Source organism: Phalacrocorax aristotelis, chromosome 5 (assembly GCF_949628215.1).
Source record: "Phalacrocorax aristotelis chromosome 5, bGulAri2.1, whole genome shotgun sequence".
In the NCBI taxonomy this organism is placed as follows: domain Eukaryota; kingdom Metazoa; phylum Chordata; class Aves; order Suliformes; family Phalacrocoracidae; genus Phalacrocorax; species Phalacrocorax aristotelis.
This window is the reverse complement of record NC_134280.1, coordinates 65828059-65848947: the sequence shown is the minus strand read 5'-3', so window position 1 is coordinate 65848947 and position 20889 is coordinate 65828059. Positions and strand designations below refer to the sequence as shown.

General features: G+C 41.5%; 1 protein-coding gene across 3 annotated transcripts in view; it reads left to right on the top strand.

Moving 5' to 3' along the window:
* ANO5 (anoctamin 5) overlaps positions 1 to 20889 on the top strand; it is a 63494-nt gene that overhangs the window by 23802 nt on the left and 18803 nt on the right. For 2 of the 3 annotated variants that reach the window (XM_075094967.1, XM_075094966.1), the window contains 8 exons: positions 4628 to 4741; positions 13496 to 13564; positions 14750 to 15034; positions 15383 to 15496; positions 17602 to 17717; positions 18624 to 18758; positions 20009 to 20114; positions 20204 to 20264. In XM_075094967.1, coding sequence (XP_074951068.1) covers positions 4628 to 4741; positions 13496 to 13564; positions 14750 to 15034; positions 15383 to 15496; positions 17602 to 17717; positions 18624 to 18758; positions 20009 to 20114; positions 20204 to 20264 — 1000 coding nt within the window. Of the gene's footprint in view, positions 1 to 3415; positions 3458 to 4627; positions 4742 to 13495; positions 13565 to 14749; positions 15035 to 15382; positions 15497 to 17601; positions 17718 to 18623; positions 18759 to 20008; positions 20115 to 20203; positions 20265 to 20889 lie in introns of all 3 variants that reach the window. The other variant, XM_075094965.1, reaches the window with a different exon arrangement.

Here is a 20889-nt window from a genome sequence, read left to right as displayed (position 1 = left end):
AAATTTCCTGTTAGGTGGATGACCAGGAATATAAATCCCTCTGAGTCCTGTGAAAATATACACGATTAAATCATTCAGGTATAATCTGCAAAATATATTTGCTTTTCCGATACTGTGATATTGTTAGACCACTGAGGGCTCGCTGATCGTACTGACCAAGGTCAGCTCTTGGTGTCCTTCGGTGGGTGAGCAGGGCCACGGAAACGTTTACCGCAGTCTCTTCAGCTTCAATCCAGAGTTGTTTCTCTGAAGCACTTTCCTGTTACCGTGTTTAGCGGTTGATGCCACATCCAGCAGCTCGCTTTCCCTGCTCCTGTTCGCGGTGACTGGCTTATTTGCTTTGGCCCTGGAGGAGGGTATCTGAGCCACCCATGGGAGCGAGGTGGCCGAGGCCGCCTCATCAAGTATTGAGCAGTGAGGGAGGGTTTTGATGGATTTGAATGGAGCGTGCAACCACCAGCCAGCGTTTACATGCTTTACCAAACCAGTTCGGGCAGAACTGAACGTGGGGTGTTACAGCCTCACGTTGTACTGAGCTGTGCTTTGTTTATTTCCATACTGACATCTTGGTCGTTCCCGTAACCTGCCCTATTTGAGTCAGGATTTCCTATGGCAGGGCTTTAGTTAGTGTCTAATGTGGGGACTGCAAGTTGAGGTACTTGAAGGGTTGTTTGGTTGAACACAGTCCTGTACCCTGACCTCCACTGGATGTCTAGGCGGAAGTTACCGGTTATGTGGTAATTAGAAATATTAATATAATTCTGTATGAATCCAGTAAGTTTCCACTTATGTAGCCAGCTGAAAATTTAGCTCTTCATGATAGACCACTACAGTGTTTAATTAGCATATTTGTCCACAGGCTATGAAGTTGCTTAGTTCTTATAGAGATAATTAGACTATTAAAACTGGAAATTTACTACAGGAGGAGGGCAGCATTTGTTTTTAAACAAGTAGTTTTTGTAAACTTGCTTTGTAGCTGATGGATTTATTCAACTTTTTGGAAGCACTGGCAAATGCTGAACGCTTGCAGTAACACCATTTCATAGAGTGACTTGGATTGGAAGGGACCTCTGGAGGTCTCCTTGGCCAGCCTCCTAGTCAAGGCAAGGCTGACTTCAAACTTAGATCAGGTTGCTCACTCATGGCTTTGCTGGGGTTGAGCTGTGTGATCTCTGAGGATGGTGATTGCGCAGTCTCTCTGGGCAACCTGTTGTACCCGTTCCTGCTCAACCACACCCTCGCATCCAGTAGGAATTTCCCTTGTTGCAACTTGTGGTTGTTGCCTCTTGAGTTTTCACTGTACACCTCGGGGTTCCATCTCTTCTGTAATCCCTCATTGGGTATTATTCAATTATTCAAAAGATTCTGCTGTGCTGCGTTGGGAAGTTTTAATTGTGTTACTTGTATTCCGGAAGGTACATGTCACAGAAAATCTGCTCTGATGAGGTGTAACTTCATTTAATAACTGCAAGTTGTCTAAGATCAATTAATTTGAATATAGTTCTGGAAAGAACTGTTAAGAAATAATATATACTATTCCATAATGTTTTATGATTCACTGATGCAACCGGTGCAAATTACTATCATTTTATACATTTTAGACCTGCAAGTGCACATGTCTGCACAGAATTCCATGAATATGCAAGACTGATCTTGTTCTTTTTGTGAAATCCAAATGCAGCAGAATGGAAAGGAATAATTTATGGGTTTAATAAGTAGGCCTCTCACTATCCATGATGAATAATCCTATGTACAGAAGGAGGGGAAAGTGATAAGTATTCCCCTTCTCAAAGCAGATCCAACGGTGATCCAATCTTCTTAAATTGATAGTCGGGACTTTAATGACTGACCAGGATTCTGATAAATCTTAGAAAATGAGCAAACTTTGATGGCACTAAGGATAAAGTATTACATCAATTGTGTGACATAATCTAATGATAACTATGCCACCCAAAGAATTTGGGACGCTCCTTTGGCAGGAGCTTTTTGTGAAGTAAATATTATTTATTGATTTTTTTTTTCTTTGTGTGTATGGATTTTTTTAGTTCACTAGGACAATGTCTGTGCTCGCACAATCTCTGTCTTATTAAGTTGGGGGTTGGGGTGGTCTGTTTTTAGGCCAATTCCCAGCGTAGTAAGTTGTTAAATGCACTTTGAGGTTCACTTACAGTAATGCTGAATAATTACAGTAGTGTTGATGCTATGTAGATGTTGGTGTGGTTCTATGCACTGTGTTAATTTCATCAAATTAATATCTAAACTGTTGCAGTTTGCTTGTAGTCACAATTATATTTACAAAAAAACCCCAACCTGTAAGCAAAAAATAGAATAGAAAAATAGCATTTCTTTTCTTCTGTTGGGTTCCATGATTTTTGTGAGCCTCTAGTCTTGCATGATTATGCACTGCATTTGGAAGCAAAAGCATTTTCTGAGGTAACTGTCTGGATTTCAATCTTACAACGTAGTTTAACTGATCTGCTGTAAATATTTCTCAAGAAGAAAAACAACAACAACAAAAAAAACCAACAGAACTGCCAAAGGTGGAAGGCAAAGAGAGGATTTCTTCACTGTGATGGTGGTGAGGCACTGGAACAGGTTGCCCGAAAAGTTGTAGATTCCCTGTCCCTGGAAGTGTTCAAAACCAGATTGGATGGGGCTTTGAGCAACATGGTCTCGCGGAAGATGTCCCTGTCCGTGGCAGGGGGGTTGGAACGAGATGAACTTTAAGGTCCCTTCGAACACAAACCATTCTATGATTCTATGACTGCAGCATTTCCAGGAAATAATTTCTTTTAGCGCTTTTGTGTTACTTTGATCTGCAATGCAGTGTTTTGTAGCTCCCCAAAGGGTAGGATAGCTTCAGAAGTATAGGGATTCTCCGTAATGCATGGATGGCCCAAGTAGGCGCCTGTCTGGTTTCAGCAGTTACCAGAGCGTCTTGTGAAGATGCATGAAGTTGCGCAACACTACGCAGCAATAGGGATTTTTTTGGGGATTTTTTTGCAGTGGGTCCAATGCAACGTGAGCATAACAGAAACACGCATGCACTATTCATTAGCCAGTCCTTGTTTTGTTACCTTTGCATTGCATTCAAAGAAACTTTCTTATTGTTCTTTTTTTAAATCTGCTTAAGCATCCAAATGATGGCAGTTGCATTACAGGAGCGATATTTTAAACCACCCGAGTCCATTATCAGAATGGATGCCAGCACAGCTTTGCCTTTAATAAAAAAGGCATTTTAGTCATAATGTTGGTGGGTGCTTGTGTTTTTCTAATACTTGGAGGCTCTTCCTGACTTTTTTAAGGACATGAATTTCTTGGTAACTTTAGTTGGGGGTTGTGTGCTCGAAGCAGTTGGTTTGGGTCTTGGAGAGGAACAGTGGGCTTGCTAACTACTTGTTCGTTATTCCGGCAGAGTGGAAGGAGATATAATCTGTTCCTGAAGCGACGTCTCAGGGTAAAACAGTGATGAATGGTATTGCAAGTGGCTTGGATGGCTGCAGTAATAACATGCTTCACTGTGTGATGCCTTTTTTTAACTGGGAGCAAGGTTCACAGTTACAAATGTTCTCTGTTTTCTCAGTGAAATTTTTCACATGCATCATTGCATGGTTTAAGAGGGAGAAGACAGGACATAATCCTCTAAATTATTTCTTGTTCCTACTTTAATAAAATGAAACCCCAATTTCGTCCTACAGAAACACACTTTTGCTGATGGGTGTGGTTAAAAAAAAACACCGACAACCTTCCTTAGCATGGAGTTAAATTTAGCTTCTGTGGAGAGCACTTTGCTCTATGAACCTCTAGTTTGTAAACAATTTGGTATGGCTGAGTACTGATACGATAATAAATAACATTACCTAATGTTATGTTAAGTTGCCTAGGAGAGTGAAGTAATAGTCTTTGTTTGCTTAACATTAATTGCTGTAGCCTGTACAGTGAAAAAGATGGATGTTGATATTATGACATTCTGGCATGCTGATAAATGAAAATAAGACCTTTAATAGATCAATTGGAACACTAATTACCCTGTTGCATTGATACATTTTATTAGACTGCCCCCCTTCCTTCCCCAAGAAAGTAAATACAGGGGCTACAGTTCAAAATTGAGTATTGTTCATGTGCTGTTTTCATACATGGGACATACTTCTCCATGGTGGTTGGTTTGGTGAATCTTGTTACATAGAAGAAAATGCATGGAATTTACTTTCTGCTACCTGCTTCAAGTCAATGAATTGTGCCCCAGCTGGCTTTTGTGTAGAGGGGCTTTCTGACTAACTGCAGAAAACAATCATGCTGCAAAATAACACTTGCCTCGATCATTTATGACACACTGTAAAGATTCTGAAAGAATAAATGGTAGCATTGTTCACAAGTACTGCAACACTAACATAGATGCATTCTTCATATGCCGGTTATTTACATGTCTGTTTGTGGATATAAGCATTTAATTTTGAAATAATTTTAACTGGATATAGCCCTTGTTAAAACTTGCCCAAGTATATCTTCAGCTATGAAGAAACTGAGGAATTGGGGTGATTTGGGGAAACTTCTTTGTCTTCTGTTATGTTTTAGAGCAACAGCAATACCTGGTTTTTTTTTAATCATATGCCTATATCTTCCACAGATTGATAAAAGACATCAAAGCAAAGATTCTATTTTCTTCAGGGACGGTGTCAGGAGAATTGATTTTGTTCTCTCCTATGTGGATGATCTTAATAAGGAATGGGAAAAAAAGTTGGTAAGTTTGTCTTTTTGAGGTCCTCTTAATTCTTACCTGTTATAACCTGAATATCAGTTACTGAGCCTTTCAGGTCACTACACTCAGCTGGAACTGGACTTAGCTAAAAATCTGATGATTGTGTAAAAAGCCATTCCATGTACTGAAATTTCTGTGTAATTTACTGTTGTGCATTGGGACCCAATTTTATTAGCTCTTTGGGGGGCTTTATTTACTGAATTGATAGCTGTCCCATTATTTAGGCTGGTCAATATATTACACAATCAGTGGAAATAATACAAATAATTTTGCTTTCTTCATTTAAGTCTTCCAGTTAGCTGTGGCTCTGGTGAAACTGTATCTGTAACTAATTAAATGAAGGAGGTTTCTTCTAAATAAGCAAAGCATTATCCAAATGAGACGTAACAATAACTTTTTTCTTGCCAGTCCTTTGACTTCAGTTAGAGATCCAAGAATCCATGCAATTTTCCTTTGAAGACTTTTAAGACTTTATTTTGCTCAGAGTATTAAAAAAAAAAACAAACACAAAGCTCCTCTTTGAGCTCTTCCCCCTGCTTGACTCGCTTTCTACATATATGTTTTCATTCTTCTAGAAGAATATTTACAGTGGCTTTGATAAGAGACCTCCTGTGTAACAGAGCATGAATCATAGAAACATTAAGGTTGGAAAAGACCTCTAGGATCATCAAGTCCAACCGTCATCACAACACTACCCTGTCTCCTAAACCACGCCCTGAAGTCCCACATCTACGCGTGTTTTAAGTACCCCCAGGGATGGCGACTCCGCCACCTCTCTGGGCAGCCGGTTCCAATGCCTGACCAGTCTTTCAGTAAAGAAATGTTTCCTAACATCCAATCTAAACCTCCCCTGATGCAGCTTGAGGCCGTTTCCTCTCATCCTGTCGCTAGTGACCTGGGAGAAGAGACCACCCCTTACCTTGCTACAGCCTCCTTTCAGGGAGTTGTAGAGAGCGATAAGGGCTCCCCTCAGCCTCCTCTTCTCCAGGCTAAACACCCCCATCTCCCTCAACCTCTCCTTATAACACCTGCTCTCCAGACCCTTCCTCAGCTCCGTTGCCCTTCTCTGGACACGCTCCAGCACCTCAAGGTCCTTCTTGTCCTGAGGGGCCCAAAACCGAACACAGGATTCGAGGTGCGGCCTCACCAGTGCCGAGCACAGGGGCACAATCACTGTTGTGGATGCAAGCCTGGATGCTGTTGGCTTTCTTGGCCACCTGGGCACTGCTGGCTCATGTTCAGCCAGCTGTTGACCAGCAACCCCAGGGCCTTTTCTGCAGGGCAGCTTTCCAGCCACTCCGCCCCAAGCCTGTAGCGTTGCCTGGGGTTGTTGTGTCCCAAGTGCAGGACCCGGCACTTGGCCTTGTTAAACCTCATACAATTGGCCTCGGCCCATTGATCCAGCCTGTTCATGTCCTTCTGCAGAGCCTTCCTGCCCTCAAGCAGATCAAAACTCCCACCCAACTTGGTGTTGTCTGCAAACTTACTGAGGGCACACTCAATCCCCTCATCCAGATCATTGATAAAGATAATAAATGAGACTGGCCCCAAGACTGAGGCCTGGGGAACCCTGCTCGTGACCAGCCACCAACTGGATTTAGCTGCATTCAGCACAACTCAAGTACAGGCTTTCTCCAAAATGGTGTTCACTGATCATCCCTGAACTTCCCAGCAGGCCCTGGTTGCCTGAATGGTAGCAGTAGGTCAGATGGAATTGGTAAATGACATGATTTGTTACTTGCTTACACTGACACTTGAGGTCTAGCTTGACTAATATAAATTCAAGGTATTTAAAAAATCCAGTGCTATGAAATGCAGTCAAGATGAACGGTAAATTCTATACAAACATAACATTTAAAAACCTAATAATTGCAGGGATTTTAATTGTTTTGTTTTCTCTTTATTTGCTGCTGTTTTTCTGAGCCAGGAGAGGCTCAGAAAGAGGCTCAGACTAGTTTACAAACTTGTCTTTCCAATACAGGTCTCCAAAGCTTGTTCTTAAAAAAACCAAACCAAAACAAACAAACAAAAAAAAAAAGGCAAAAATTACTTCATTCTCATGTAATCACATCATTTTGAAAAATAAGGCTTCTTGAAGAAAACTAATTATCCAGAGGCTTATGACAAAATTATGATCAAAACTAAAGGTCTGTGAAGTAAAGAACATTTCTCATCTATATTTTGTCATATTAAAGTGTTTCATAATTAAAAATTATAATTTCCTTTGAACAAAAACTGCCCAATTGGGCTGTTTAAAAAATTGCTTGCTGCTCACATCTCTGAAGGAAGTGCTGTTTTCATTCAAGACTTACGCTGCCTATATGCAAGCATGACCCAGTGTGCAACACAGCTTCTGCATCATATTCTTGTTATCTTAGAAAAAAGCTAGAATCTCTGTCAACATCTCTGATGCTTTTCCCAGCTTAAGCATCTCACAGTCTGCTTTCCTCAGCTAGCCAAGATCCGGAGATTTGCTTGGAAAACCAGGGTTATATTATCGCTATGGTACCATAAGTTTATATAAAGGCATACTTTTTCAGACCCACACTGACTCTGTGTCAGGCTGCGATCCTAGCTAGGTTTCTTCTTCTCCCATAAAGCAAAATGCATTCAAAAAAGAAGGAAGAGACCAGTCAGTGTAGAGAGAAGAAAGATATCCATGCAAAATATGGGAAAGCTGCTCTTAAAATAAACTTTTCCATTACTCATACTCAAATAACATGAGGAAAGAAATGGAGACTATTTAGGTAATGTTTCAAGTGGGAAGGAAAACAAGCCAGATGCTGGGTCTAGTCACTCATTCAAGTTGTGTGCAGCCGTTTCCTTCTCATGGCTTTATAGGTCGTTGGGGGGAGCAGGAATCTTTGCCAGACCAGACGCCATGTACATGGGTGTCATTATTGACTAAGGATTCACATGGGGAAGAACCCAAGAGCTAGTAGCTAATATTGAAGACCCTCTTTGAGGTAAAAAAAGAGCTTAGTTAGGAAGAAATATCTCTGTCTTGCAAAAGGCTGGAACACGCGCATTAAGTTTTGTGGGCTATCATTCTGTATATGTCTGTTCCTTGCAAAGAGTTTCTGGCCCCCTGGAAGAAGGCGTTTGGTTTGTGGCCCTGTAGGTCAGCTCTGCGGTTGCAGAACAGATGGGCGTGAAGATATCAATGTTATGGCTTGTGAGGTTTTTACACAGTTCTTGGGGAGTCTGCTAAGAAAAATAATTTTGCCCTGTATTTATGTCCAGCATAGACTTCTATACAATGAAGATGCCCATAAATTAAGGCAGACTTGTTAGCGTAGAAGTACCGTGCTGTTGTCTTTGTGGGAACAAGAATAAAATAGCGATGCACTGCAGCCTTTGGAATTTGTCTGACATACTGTACTTGCTATTGTACAGTTGTCACAGGAAAGAAATGTTAATTTCTTCTACTGTAGTACAATGATACAGCAAACTGTAACAGCTAAGAATAGAAACGTTCATGCGAAGAGAATAACAGTTGTGACAAATGGTTTTGTTTCCTTGTCTCAAGGAAACAGCTTTATTGCGCATTTCTAAGAAAGGGATGAATAACATCTTTGTTTGTTTCAACATGGCCCTGATACAGATGTAAGAGATGGTCTGTTCATTTTCTCCTTTAACTTTGTGAAGAATAAATGCGTTAACTTCTTTGATATTCCCCGGGAACTTTTCTGCTTAGACTCTGTTTTGAACTTGCCTTCTGTAAGCTGCATGAATAAATCCTAACCACTAAGTCTTTCTACACAAAAATTAGGATTAAAGTTTTGTGAGACAATACTTTATATTTTTCCTCAAAGCCTCTAGCAGGTAAGTGTAAATATTTTACCCATATATAAAATGCATGTGAACTTGGGAAAATAAATATAAATTTTGAAAGTATGTAAAAAATTACTAATGTATGACCAGGACGTGATCTTTGTTGTCCATGACTGTATTTCTTTACAAGAAACTCCAGAGCATTAGGACTCTGGGATCTCTCTACAAAGCAACTTGTTCCTACGTTTAATGGAAGCAAAGTCCCCATTGCCCCAGTGGGGCACAGAGGTACAGAAAGAAGTTTTATCTAGTCCTTCCTCACTTTTCATCATCTCAGACAGAAACTTCTGCTTTCTCACAGGCGCCAGATAGCCCAAAGTTAGGGAGCCAGGGGCAGCAAAAAATCAGATGCTTGCTGCTCCTGCTGCACCCTCTTAGGCTGCTGACTGTGAGAAGCTGTGTCCCCAGCTCTGCAGGAGCAGCTGAGAACTGCTTGGTCCAAGCTGGGTACCTCCCCATGCTGCTTTACAGCAGCCTGGCTGGTACTTGTGGAAAGAAGGTGTTTGGCATCTCCCGCGCTTTTAGAGGGCACACAGAGCACCCTCCCAAGCCACACAGGCAGTCCCTGCAGCGCTGCAGTGGGGACACTTATCTCATCCGTCTTGCCAGCCCCCTGCTGTCATGGCTGCAGGTGGATGGCAGGACAAGGGGCCTTTTCTAAATGGGCCTTGTCTCACCTGAAATGTTCTTGCCAAGGAGCTGCATGAGCAGCCTGAGCCTGGCCTCAGCCCATCTATGTTAGTCCTGTGAAGTGAATTGTGTTTTCTCAGGGTACAGCTAAGAGCAGAGTTCTTGTATATGTTTTACAATAGCATGTCATTGTTCCTAAAGGCCTAAAGGCTGTGGCTGCCACCCAGCGAGACCTGGACAGGCTGGAGAGCTGGGCCAAGGGAAACCTCATGAAATTCAGCAACTGCAGGGTCCTGCCCCTGGGGAGGAACAACCCCGTGCACCAACACAGGCTGGGGGCTGAACTACTGGGAAGTGGCTCTGCTGCGAAGGACCTGCGAGTGCTGGTGGGCAGCAAGGTGACCCTGCGCCAGCACCGGGCCCTTGTGGCCAAGAAGGCCAACAGTATCCTGGGCTGCATTAAAAGGAGTGTGGGCAGCAGGTCATGGGAGGCTATCCTCCCCCTCTGCTCTGCCCTAGTGAGACCACATCTGGAGTGCTGTGTCCAGTTTGGGGCTCCCCAGTTTAAGAAGGACAGGGAACTGCCTGAGCAAGTCCAGCGGAGAGCTGCCAAGATGATCAGGGGGCTGGCGCATCTCCCTTATGAGGAAAGGCTGAGAGACCTGGGTTTGTTCAGCCTGGGCAAGAGAAGACTGAGGAGGGATCTCATCAATACCTGTAAAAATCTAAAGGGTGGGTGTCAGGACGATGGGACTGGACTCTTTTCATTAGTGCCCAACGACAGGCCAAGGGGTGACGGGCACAAGGTGGAACACAGGAAGTTCCACATCAATATGAGAAAAAACCCCTTCCCTGTGCGTGTGCCAGAGCAGGGGCACAGGCTGCCCAGGGAGGGTGTGGAGTCCCTTCCCTGGAGACATTCACACCCCGCCTGGACGCATTCCTGTGCCCCCTGCTCTGGGTGTGCCTGCTCAAGCAGGGGGTTTGGATGAGATGATCTCTGGAGGTCCCTTCCAACCCCTACCACTTTGTGATTCTGTGATTCTCTGAATGATGAAAGGCCATATTTATTTCCCCATGTCCTGCCCGTGACTGCAGTTAGAATGAGCCTGAGCATCCTCATATGTAAACAGCTTTTATAAGCTTGGTGCTCCCTGCCTAAATGAAGGGGAAAAGCAAGGAGGAGGAGTTTGGTGAAGGAATAGTATGGTGTGAACTTAAAATTGTTTATCTCCTGTTTATTGATTGTTATTACTAGCAGTAACAGCCCTGTAATGAAAAAACAGGTTAATAACAGTTGTCTGTCTTTTTTAGGTGAGTAATCATGCAGTGTTGCATCTGCGTTGGGCATATTAGTACTTCTGGACTTTGGATCTTGCTTTGTTATTCTTATCAGGACAGTTCATTACAGCTAAGCATATGGTAGATGGTAAAGATACTCTGTACAAGTATGTGGGGTATCCACAGCAGTGTTTGGAGACATGAGTGCACTACTGGCCTCTTGCCTATATAGGCCACAGTGGTCTCAGAAAATGTGGTTTCAGTCTTTTACAGGTACTTCAGAGGGGCTTAAGAACTCTACTGAAACAATGTGAGGAAGGGCATTAGCCGGCTACTACTGGTCTTCACTAATGTGATTACTTATGTTGCTTCCCTCTGACTGCAGAGTGGCATCTATAGTGGAGTCACAAATACATGCACCAGGACTAGCTTTTTTACATTTGGTACGGTAGGCTTAAAATTCTTACAAGTACATATTAGAACAAAACAGCCCTGGGTCCAAGGGTACATTTTTTCTGTTCTAAGTCTTGGACACCGACATGAAGAAATCCATTATTTGGCAAGAAAAGGGGGAGCATTGTTATATTTTTGCAGCAAATTGATTTCCTTTTAAAGGTGGTTGTTTCAGGTGACTGGGAAGTACAGTACATTCTCATGGGTTTCAGAGAAGGTGGCTTATGGGAAGAGAGCAAGGTGGTAAAGAGAGCATAATTTCTATTAGAGCACTGCAATTTATCACACTAAGTATGTAGTAAGGAAAGGTCAGTAAGATGGGGACGGACCCTTTGGCTCTGTCGGTTGTTAAGCTGCGCAGCTGGAGGAGGAGCTGGCTGGTGTCTGGTGGCAGAGAACCCTCTGAGCTGACTCACTTGGCTCTCCTCCAGTGTTTGCTGGGGAAAGAATGCACGCCCGCGTGCTTTGTTTGGGGAAAACGTAATTTAGCACAGCAACATAGCTTTGGATACCAGGCTTGAATGTCAGCTTTTATATAGCACTTTTGAATGTAATCATAAATCACCTTTTAGTTGAATTGTTCTGTCAGATCAGCTGGTCAGTGAACGGTTGTGTTTATATGGGTGCAAGTAGGCAGGTTTGTGGGATACATGAATTAAAAAATAATGCACGGAATTGCATTTGCCCCCAGCATGTGCTAGAACTCAGGAATTATCATATTTGCAAGTTTACCTAGGCCAGTGTTTAATATCTAATAACACTTGGCAAAATCAGATGTGACAGGTAAAAATGCAAGGCCACTAACACAGGAAAATATATATCAATGTATCTTAACATAGATTTGAGGACCGTTAAAGCTATTCTTCAGTCTGTATGTGTTTATCTGAGTAGTTTATGCAAACTGAAATACAAATAGGGCAGCCTGCTCCTCACAGACCTGCAGGAAAAGGAAATTGGCTGAAAACTATGGTGTTTTGGGTTTTTTTAAGTGTGTTTCAAAAACATCATTTAAGAACTTTCAATAGAGAAAACATCACACACAGCATTGCAAATTTTAACTAGAAATAAATTGGTAGCCTAGCTACTGCATTCTAAAGAGACTAGGACTCAGTATTCAGCTTAACTTGTAGTTATTCTGGCAGTTCTTCAGCAAATTTTATATAATTAAAAAGAAATTCAATTCAGTCTCCCAACAGGAGCAAAAATTGTAGTCTACAGGGAAGAAAGGGAAGAAAATGTTCTTACCTAAAGACGCCGCCTAGGAATTACTTGGCAAAACAGAGAGTTCAAGGAGAGTCTCAAACTCACAGAGGTCGTGCAGCCATCATGCACTGCCACAGGCAGGTTTATTTATCTCTGCATGAAGTCCACGCTGACTTTATGCAAGCTGAGCACACATAAGCTTACATGTGATGATTTGTTAGTCTTATCCAGGTTTACAATTACCTTGTTGGTGAAGCATACTGTTTGAGTTGTCTGGAATCAGTACCTGAACATCTGTATTAGGCACGCTTGTTAAACTGCTAACTGGATGTTACTATAAGCGATCAGCCTTCTGGGTGCTTCCAGAATTTTTCTTTTCATCTGTTTTTAACATTCTCTTAGAAATATAGCTAAACTTGAAAAATAATACACCACAAACACCACGCTTCCAAAGAGTCAGAAACGTTGAAGACATGATTTCATTTACTTCTCTGGTGTCCTGGATTCAGCTGGGATAGAGCTAATTTTCTTCCCAGTGCTGTGTTTCGGATTTAGGATGAGAGTCACGTTGATAACACACTGACGTTTTAGTTGCTGCTGCTGAGCAGCGCTTACACTAAGTCAGGACATTTCAGCTTCTCATGCTCTACCAATGGAGAAGGCTGGAGATGCAGAAGCTGGGAGGGGGCCCAGCCAGGCCAGCTGACCCCAGCTGACCAAAGGGATATTCCATACCATAGGACATCATGCCCAGTACATAAACTGGGGTCAGTTGGCTGAGGGGCCGCTGCCCAGTGACTGGCTGGGTGTCAGTCAGCAGGTGGTGAGCAATTGCATTGTGCACCACTTATTTTGTATATTATTTTATTACTGTTACTAATTTTCCCTTCCTTTTCTGTCCTATTAAACTGTCTTTATCTCAACCGATGAATCTTTTTTTGGTTTTTTTTCCCCAATTGTGTCCCCCATCCACTGGCTGGAGTGGGGGGAGCGTGTGCAAATGGCAGCGTGGTTTTTAGCTGCCTGCTGGGTTAAACCATGACACTGGTTAACAAGACTGCAGTTTATGATCCTATTCCTAACAAATAGGTTTCCTGTTGCTAGCCAATGCGTTTCCTGATGTGTTGCCATGCTAGGCAGGCCTTGGCTCGGAAGTGGCCTGGTATGCATCAGCTGGTTTTTGTCTGTTGGTCTGCTTTCTTTTACAAAGGTCACATAGCATTGAGGGGTTGTCAGCGGGGTAGTTAGGAGGAGTCAAACTCCGCGAAGTCATCAGTAAGTGATCAGTTATTTGCGAACTTCATCAGTTAATAAAGTGTGTTTATTTCTCTTCAGGAAAGAAGAAAAGAATTTGAGAGCAATTTGCAAAAGGCTGGTTTGGAACTAGAAACGGAAGATAAGAAGGTAAAAGAAAAAAAAAGAAAAATTAAGAGCAAAGAAATAGACCTGCAAATTACTAATTAATGTATTCCACTTTGTTTCTTTGAGAAGAAATATAGATTTTTCTAACAGATTCCTGTGGAGTGCAACTAATTCAAGTGAAACAAGCTTAATGGGTCTGTTTGAGTTATTTTTCCAGATAAGTTCATAAGAATTGCGGAAAATAATTCTAATTCAAGAGGAAGTGATGGGTTTTGGTTTCATAACAAAAAGAAAGCAGTTCCAAAATAGCTGTGGCTTCATTTAACCATGTAAATGAGAAGCATGATCACAGCGAGATCTAATCCCACCTAACAACTTGGAATGTTTGGAATCTATACTAATAGATTAGTATATGCCCACTGGATGTTGTAATTAGGATGAGGAAGGACTCTGGTGTAACAACTGGAGGATGTTTGATCAGTCTTTCTGTTTTGTTTAATAACTTGAGAACATGGGATGCTGACTTCATGAGTCAGCATGCTTTTTTTTCTTCTGCCAGAGATCGAGTGGGACAAAACAACTCTTGACGTTTAGACTCCGTAACCTCCAAAGACAGGGATTCATTGAGCGACATGTTCAAAATACCTTCGGATTGCTGTTTTCTCCTGTGTATGCAGAGGAGGACTAGAAGAATATATACTGTGGGCTGAGGCCTGTGATAAGATTATTTCTTATCATAGCTGTGAGACTGTAACAGGTCTGAGCTGTGGTTGGTAACTCCCTTTTGCGAGGAGTCTCCTACGCTCTGCTGGATGAAAGCTGCCCCCTCCGGGCAAGAGAACAGCTTCGCAGTCCAGCAGGGTGGTCTGCAGGACGCCTGGGCTGCGAAGTGGCCAGCCCTGCACAGCAAACCCTTGTGTTTCCAATGCCCTCAGAGTGTAATGAGAGTTTTCAGGCCTCAGTGTGCAAAGATAATGGAGTTTGAAAAGCCTTTGGGAACTTTTAATAGTGCAAAGATTATCTTTATTAACAAACAACCACTCGAATAAGCTTTTCACCTAAAAAAATAAAATACATATATATTAAAAAATCCCCCTATTCTCCCCTTTTTTTTTTTAAAGCTTTCAAAAATATGTAAAAGGCAACAAATTTTGTATAGTAACTTCTCATAAATCTTGCAATAAAACACAGTTTAATCTGATGTCTGATTTAACTTTTATGGGTCAGGAATCTGAAAATGGCAAGATTTATTTTGTGAAGATCCATGCCCCATGGGAGGTTCTGATCACGTATGCAGAAGTGCTGAACATAAAAGTTCCCATCAAGGAAAACGACATTCCCTCAACGGTGGAGAACCCCCTGGACTGTATGCTTGCCCCGCTCAGGCTTCCTGACAAGGTGATGCACCCCGAGCCGGATTATTTCACAGCCCCATTCAGCAAGGATAAGCAGGAGCTGTACCTCATTAATGACGAGAACACTTTCTTCTCACCGTCCATGAGAAACAGAATAGTACGTATGTGAATTTGTCTACTTCTTTTCACATGTGGATTTACACAGTCCTGTAGGAATATTCATGCAAGGAGTGAGTATATAAACTGTGATATCTGTGGGTAAATATGAGGAGACCTAGATGGCTGTGCATCTTTCTTATAAATCTGGAATAGTATTTGTTGATATGGATCTTCTAGACATTGGCAAGGCAAGCGTGCGCTCTGGTCTCATACAGGGTAGGGCTTTCTGAAGAAACACTGTTTGTGTATTATTCCTGCAGATTATACACAGTGCACAGCTTTTAAAGGTTTCTATTAAATGGCCTTAAAGCAGGAAAGGTCTGAAGTCCTTGTGTCTGAATCCCAGGTTAATTATATTCTTACACGTTGCCCGTATGGAACAGAAGAAGGGAAGAAAAAGTTTGGGATTAAGAGACTGCTGAATAATGGCACCTACTCAGCTGCATACCCTCTTCATGACGTAAGTATTTTAGCTTTCTGCTCCCTTGACCATTTCCCCGAGTTTTTTACTCTTCTACCTACTGTGACATTTGCTGTTTCCAGCAGAAATGAAAATCCACTCAAACACTTCGTTTGTCCCAGTAATTGATTTTGGTTTATAATACACAGGACACATCTGCCGGCCCTACTATTTGGCTTTTATGTGCTGCTCTGTTTCTTCCTATGCACGTGTACGGGAGCTGAGTCTTTCTAGGATATACTTATGTGTCTGTCACATAACGTGTAAGAGGCTTATTCCATAGTATATGCCTTTGATGTTTATGATACAGACTATGCGGTGGTACATCAGGAAGATGCTAACAGGGAATGCACACCTACTGTAGGTGCACGCATTCAGCAGTGTGTGTATAGGGTGTGTTCATCCATACGCTGTAGTTACATAAATACCCTTGGGATTATACCGTGTTGGGACGGAAGCCAGATGAGTGGCACGAGCCCTGCAGTTCAGTGTGGGGTGGTCACCTGTCCACCTCCTAGTGAGCTTTGGTGAGCAACTGCAAATATTGGAAGTACGGTCAGGATGGTGAATACTGGTGTTCAGTTTTGCTGTAGTGTCAATTTTTAATACAACACGTATGGATTTAGCCCTGAAATCCCTTGGAGAAAACAAGAGAGAGATGGGTTACCATATTTTATGATTTTTTTTTAAAATTTCTTCTTTTTTTTTTCCTTCTGAATGTTGTGTTTAATTTGTTGCTTAAATCTTAAATTCTCTCCTTGTTTTTAATACTTAGAGATTTGTCACAATGCTTTAGTGAACTTAAATTGCTTATTTATATCTGAATTCTACCACAAGATACTTCATATAGATTTATATTTTTCAATGTTTTAAAATACTTCTTTCTTCTTTAGAAAATGAAAAGGAACGGATGAATGGACATTCCTTAAGTTTTCAGGCGGAAAGTTTAGCTGCTCAGAGTCTAGGCTGTAGAAGAGTAGCCTAGGCTGGGAGGTACTTCATACTGTTGGGACTACCAAAAACACAGATCATAAAAAGCAGTTGTACAAGACTCTCTCCTATACAAGTACAGGCGACCTTAAATGCAAAGAAATCGCTGGAAAAAAAATCCAAAATCATGAGACAGACTCACAAATCATTGTCTAGAAAATAAGTATTTAACCTTTTAAAATATTTTAAAAATGCAAACTCTAGGTGTTTTAAACATCTCGATTTATATTTAGTAACCAATTTTCATGCTTTTCTTTGTCATTGAGGGACAGTCAGGACAAAAGGGAAACCGAGATCACAAACGTAATATTTGACATAGCAAAGTATTTCTGAAGGCGGAGTTCTGCAACACAAAATGAAATTGCAAGAGCTGTCAGAAACTGTGGTGATTTTGTGCTGGTTTTAATTCCTCAGAAATGGATGCACTTCCAAAATTCTCGTAGTATTTGACAGGTAGATACATGATAGTGGTGACCACCACTGAAGTTAATTAGAGTCAGAATTTCATTTTGCACGTCCTTGCACTATACAGCTTGAGAAACCGTGGCGTGGAGTACGTTACAGTGCTATGGCTGGAGGCAGGAAACAACTTTAATTTACATCCCCTAATTTACATCTCTGGGTGAAATGCTTTTGGTTGTGCAGTTTACAATGAGAGCCTGATTCAGAAGTACAGAGAACAGGATTTAAATTTGCATTATTTTTAATGAAGCTGGAGTAAAATGGTGGTTTTCTGCTTTAGGGAAGGTTGAACTTCTGCAACTGCACGTGCTTTGCCAGCGTAAAGGAACAAACCAGTCACTGCAGTAATCTACCAGTGCAAACGAGTATGTTGTACTGGCACAACACTGGCGTAAAGTAGCGTGATGTGGTTACAGCCCAGGTTGACTTAATGTCTAAGGCAGAAAATGTTTTCTGAAAACGTGTATAACCTTAAAACACGTGTAAAAGGGTTCCACTTAAATAAAGTGGTGAAGTAGAGTGCTAAGGTTGAATTTCAAATCAGTTTAATTGGCATAATCTTAAGAAGGATGCATCATCAATGTTCATTTCTTTTAATGGACTATTTGAGTCTGTCAGTCAGGTGTTTTGCCTTTACTCTGATTTGCTCGCAGTGCCAGTACTGGAAAAAGGCAAATGATCAAAACTGTGACAACGAGAGATACACGCTGTACATGGAGTGGGCCCGTTTCTTGCAGTTCTACAAAGAACAGCCTTTGGACCTCATCAGGTAAAATACTGCCTGTGCTTTATTATATTTACTTGGTTTTCACTGCAATACAAGCGTGTATTCATTTGTAGCTTGATCGTGCTGGGAACCTTTTACTACTTCTAAGATTTGACGAGAACTGGCTCCTTAATTGGGCACTAGGTCCTTGGAGGACACGATGCAGGTTTTTACTAGCAACTGGAAACATGCTTTGTCTCAAATCAAGCCTCTTGAAATCTAGACAGTGCTCTTGGGGTCAGGTATCTTACAGGTAATTCCGCTGTAGGGGAGCCTGTATGAAGAATATCTTGGATTTTATAATCGATATCTGCCACAATTTTCGAAGGTTGGTTTGAAATTTTGAAATTTCAATACAGACTTAAAAACAGTGATGAAATCAGTTTCTGAGGCTGGACTCTGAATTCAGTACTAAATCTGAATTTGAACTAGCCTTGCCCAAGATTTCTTTGAGTCAGTTCATACAATATAACAAAAACATTACTTTATTCACGGGTTACAGTTGCCCCATTTTTAACACAGCCAGTTGTGTTTCTGTGAATTACTCACTGGTTCCAACCATATGATCAGAACTGTTGTGCCCAGTTTCATTTTGTGTAACTCCTTGGAAAATAAAGTAAGTCTTCATTTATATTAACCCGTGGAAAGGGAAAAGAGTAATTTTAAAGCTGGAGCTTCTGCCAGGAGGGAAAAAAGGGTCAAAAGAGGCCATATATTTTGTTCATTGAGCTTGTGTAACTTCTCGCAGCTAGCTTCAAATACAGTTTTTTCAGCGTGCATCAATGCATTTCCTCTTCAGTTAAATGAGAATTTTGCCAAGTGTTCCATTTTTGACTCTGGCCGGTTTGCTCTATTGCAGTTTTATACTTTGCTTTGTATTCCTGTTAATTGCGTTTTCTCTGTATTCAGGAAGTACTATGGTGAGAAGATTGGAATCTATTTTGCCTGGCTGGGATTTTACACTGAGATGTTATTCCTTGCAGCAGTTGTTGGCTTAATGTGTTTTTTTTATGGTTTGTGTACAATGGACAAAAATATGAGCAGGTGAGTGTAATTTTGGCAATCTTTTGGGCTTATAGCGGAAAAAGCTAAGCAATATGAAAACTTTCTTCTTGCAAAAAAGACAGATAACAAGCTTTTAAAGCTTGTCAGAGCAGATTAATTTGTTCTTTATCTATCTTTATTGACTCAAATGGTGGTGGACAGCTAAGGCAGAACTTGTGGCTAAGGCAGAACTTGTGACTATTAATTAGTAAGACTCAATTTGTAGGTGAAAAGCAATATTTTATTCCCATTTGGCAACAGCGTTTTATACTGGAGTACCTGCAATACATAAAGTCCTAAGGCTACCACTGGCATCTCTCAAAATCAGTTGTTTCAAGTGTTCATTGTTGCCTTAAGCTTTCCTATTTTAATCTGTCTGGCAGAGCAGTCCATTGACCTTTTTGTGTAGGTCGTCATTTGTACTAACTACTGAAAGCACGAGTACAGCACAGATCAGCAGTGTTCTCCCATCAAAGAGGGATCCAGTATCTTGGAAGCCAGGGTTTGCTTCTTTTGTAAATAAGCATTGTTTTTTGAAGGGTCACAAGATTCATTGTATTCGGGGATTTGGGGCGGGTGGATGGGTGGGGAGCGGAAAAGAGGGTTGACATTGTTTTTTATTAGAAGGCTTCCAGAAAATTTTGAGGTTTAACCATAAAAGATGAGTAACAGGTTAAAATTATCATCCATTCTATTGAATTCTGTCATTTTGAGACTTACATTTTAGCTAGGTTCAGAATTCACCTGGGAATACTGCTATACCTGTGCAGATTTCTCTGGACACTGAAGGACTATCAAAGGATTGTAAACTTTGCCCACTGTAGTAGTTCAATCAAAGTAGCAAATTTTACTGCAGACAGCAAAGCTGAATTAATACCTCTGCTTTTAGTACAGGTGTCTTGAACGCATTGCTAACCTGATGAGAAATAACATGGGTTATATCTCGCCTGAAAGCAGTGCATGTGCAGTATGGCTCCTTACGGACTTCTGATTCGTTACTGATAGAAGCAGAAAGCCCATACCAAGTGAATTGCTAGTTGTCCTTGTAGCAGCTGCTACGTTCCTTGGCTTGCCCTGACCAGCTCCAGGTTAACACCAGTGAATGACAAGACTTGGCATCTTCTCTGTGAAGCTGCAGATGTTGAGCTTTGAACAAATGAAGCTCTTAATTCATTTTTTAAAAATAAATTTCATATAGCAAGCTCTTAAGATGCTATGAAAACAGATACTGTACAATATTTTCTCCTCAGCAAAGAAATCTGTGACCCTGCAATTGGAGGAGAGATCATCATGTGCCCTCTTTGTGACCGAGAGTGCGAATACTGGAGACTAAACACCACCTGTGCGTCCTCAGAGGTCTGTATCTGGTTCTCCAGCCACTTGTCATTTTTGTTCACCCTGAAAACTGTTTTGGTACCAACCTGTTCCTGTGTGTTCTGTTGCAGTATTCCTATTTGTTTGACAACGTGGCAACTCTCTTTTTTGCTATTTTCATGGGCATATGGGGTGAGTACAGTCGATAAGTTTTATGTCGAGCAATAAGGAGATCTTGGCCAAACTGCTGAGGGACACTGGAATTGAGGAGGAGAGGAATAATGGCTTTGCTTTAATATTCTCCCCCAGATGCAAAAGTGATGAAGGAGTAAAAATAATTTAAAGTTACAGAGGGACTGGGCTTAAACAAACCTAAACAAAATCCAGCAGATATCTAGGATATCATAAGCACTGCGTGCTCTAACTGCTAACATTTGTTTCTTTCCTTAGTAACCTTAGAGTGGTCCTACCTTAGGCAGTCCTCGTAAGAGCCCTCTCTGCTGAGCCCTGCACATGATCAGTGTCCCTGTGAAGGAGCAGAGAGCCGTGTCCTTTCACTGGATGGTGGTCCAGCATGCCCACTTCATTAGCAGCACTTTTAGGATGAGAATTGGTTGGCTTCTACTCCAGTGAAGTTCATACATTATAGTATGTTTTGATGGTGCAGAAATAGGTGGATTTCCTGACTCTATAAGCACGGCTTCACACCAAGTGATACTCATTCAGAGTCTTGAATACATGTTCTTTTCTTAAACTCTGTGAAGGTTTATAGATGCAGGATAGTGTAGTTATTGTTTCTTATTTCCTTAAGTACCTT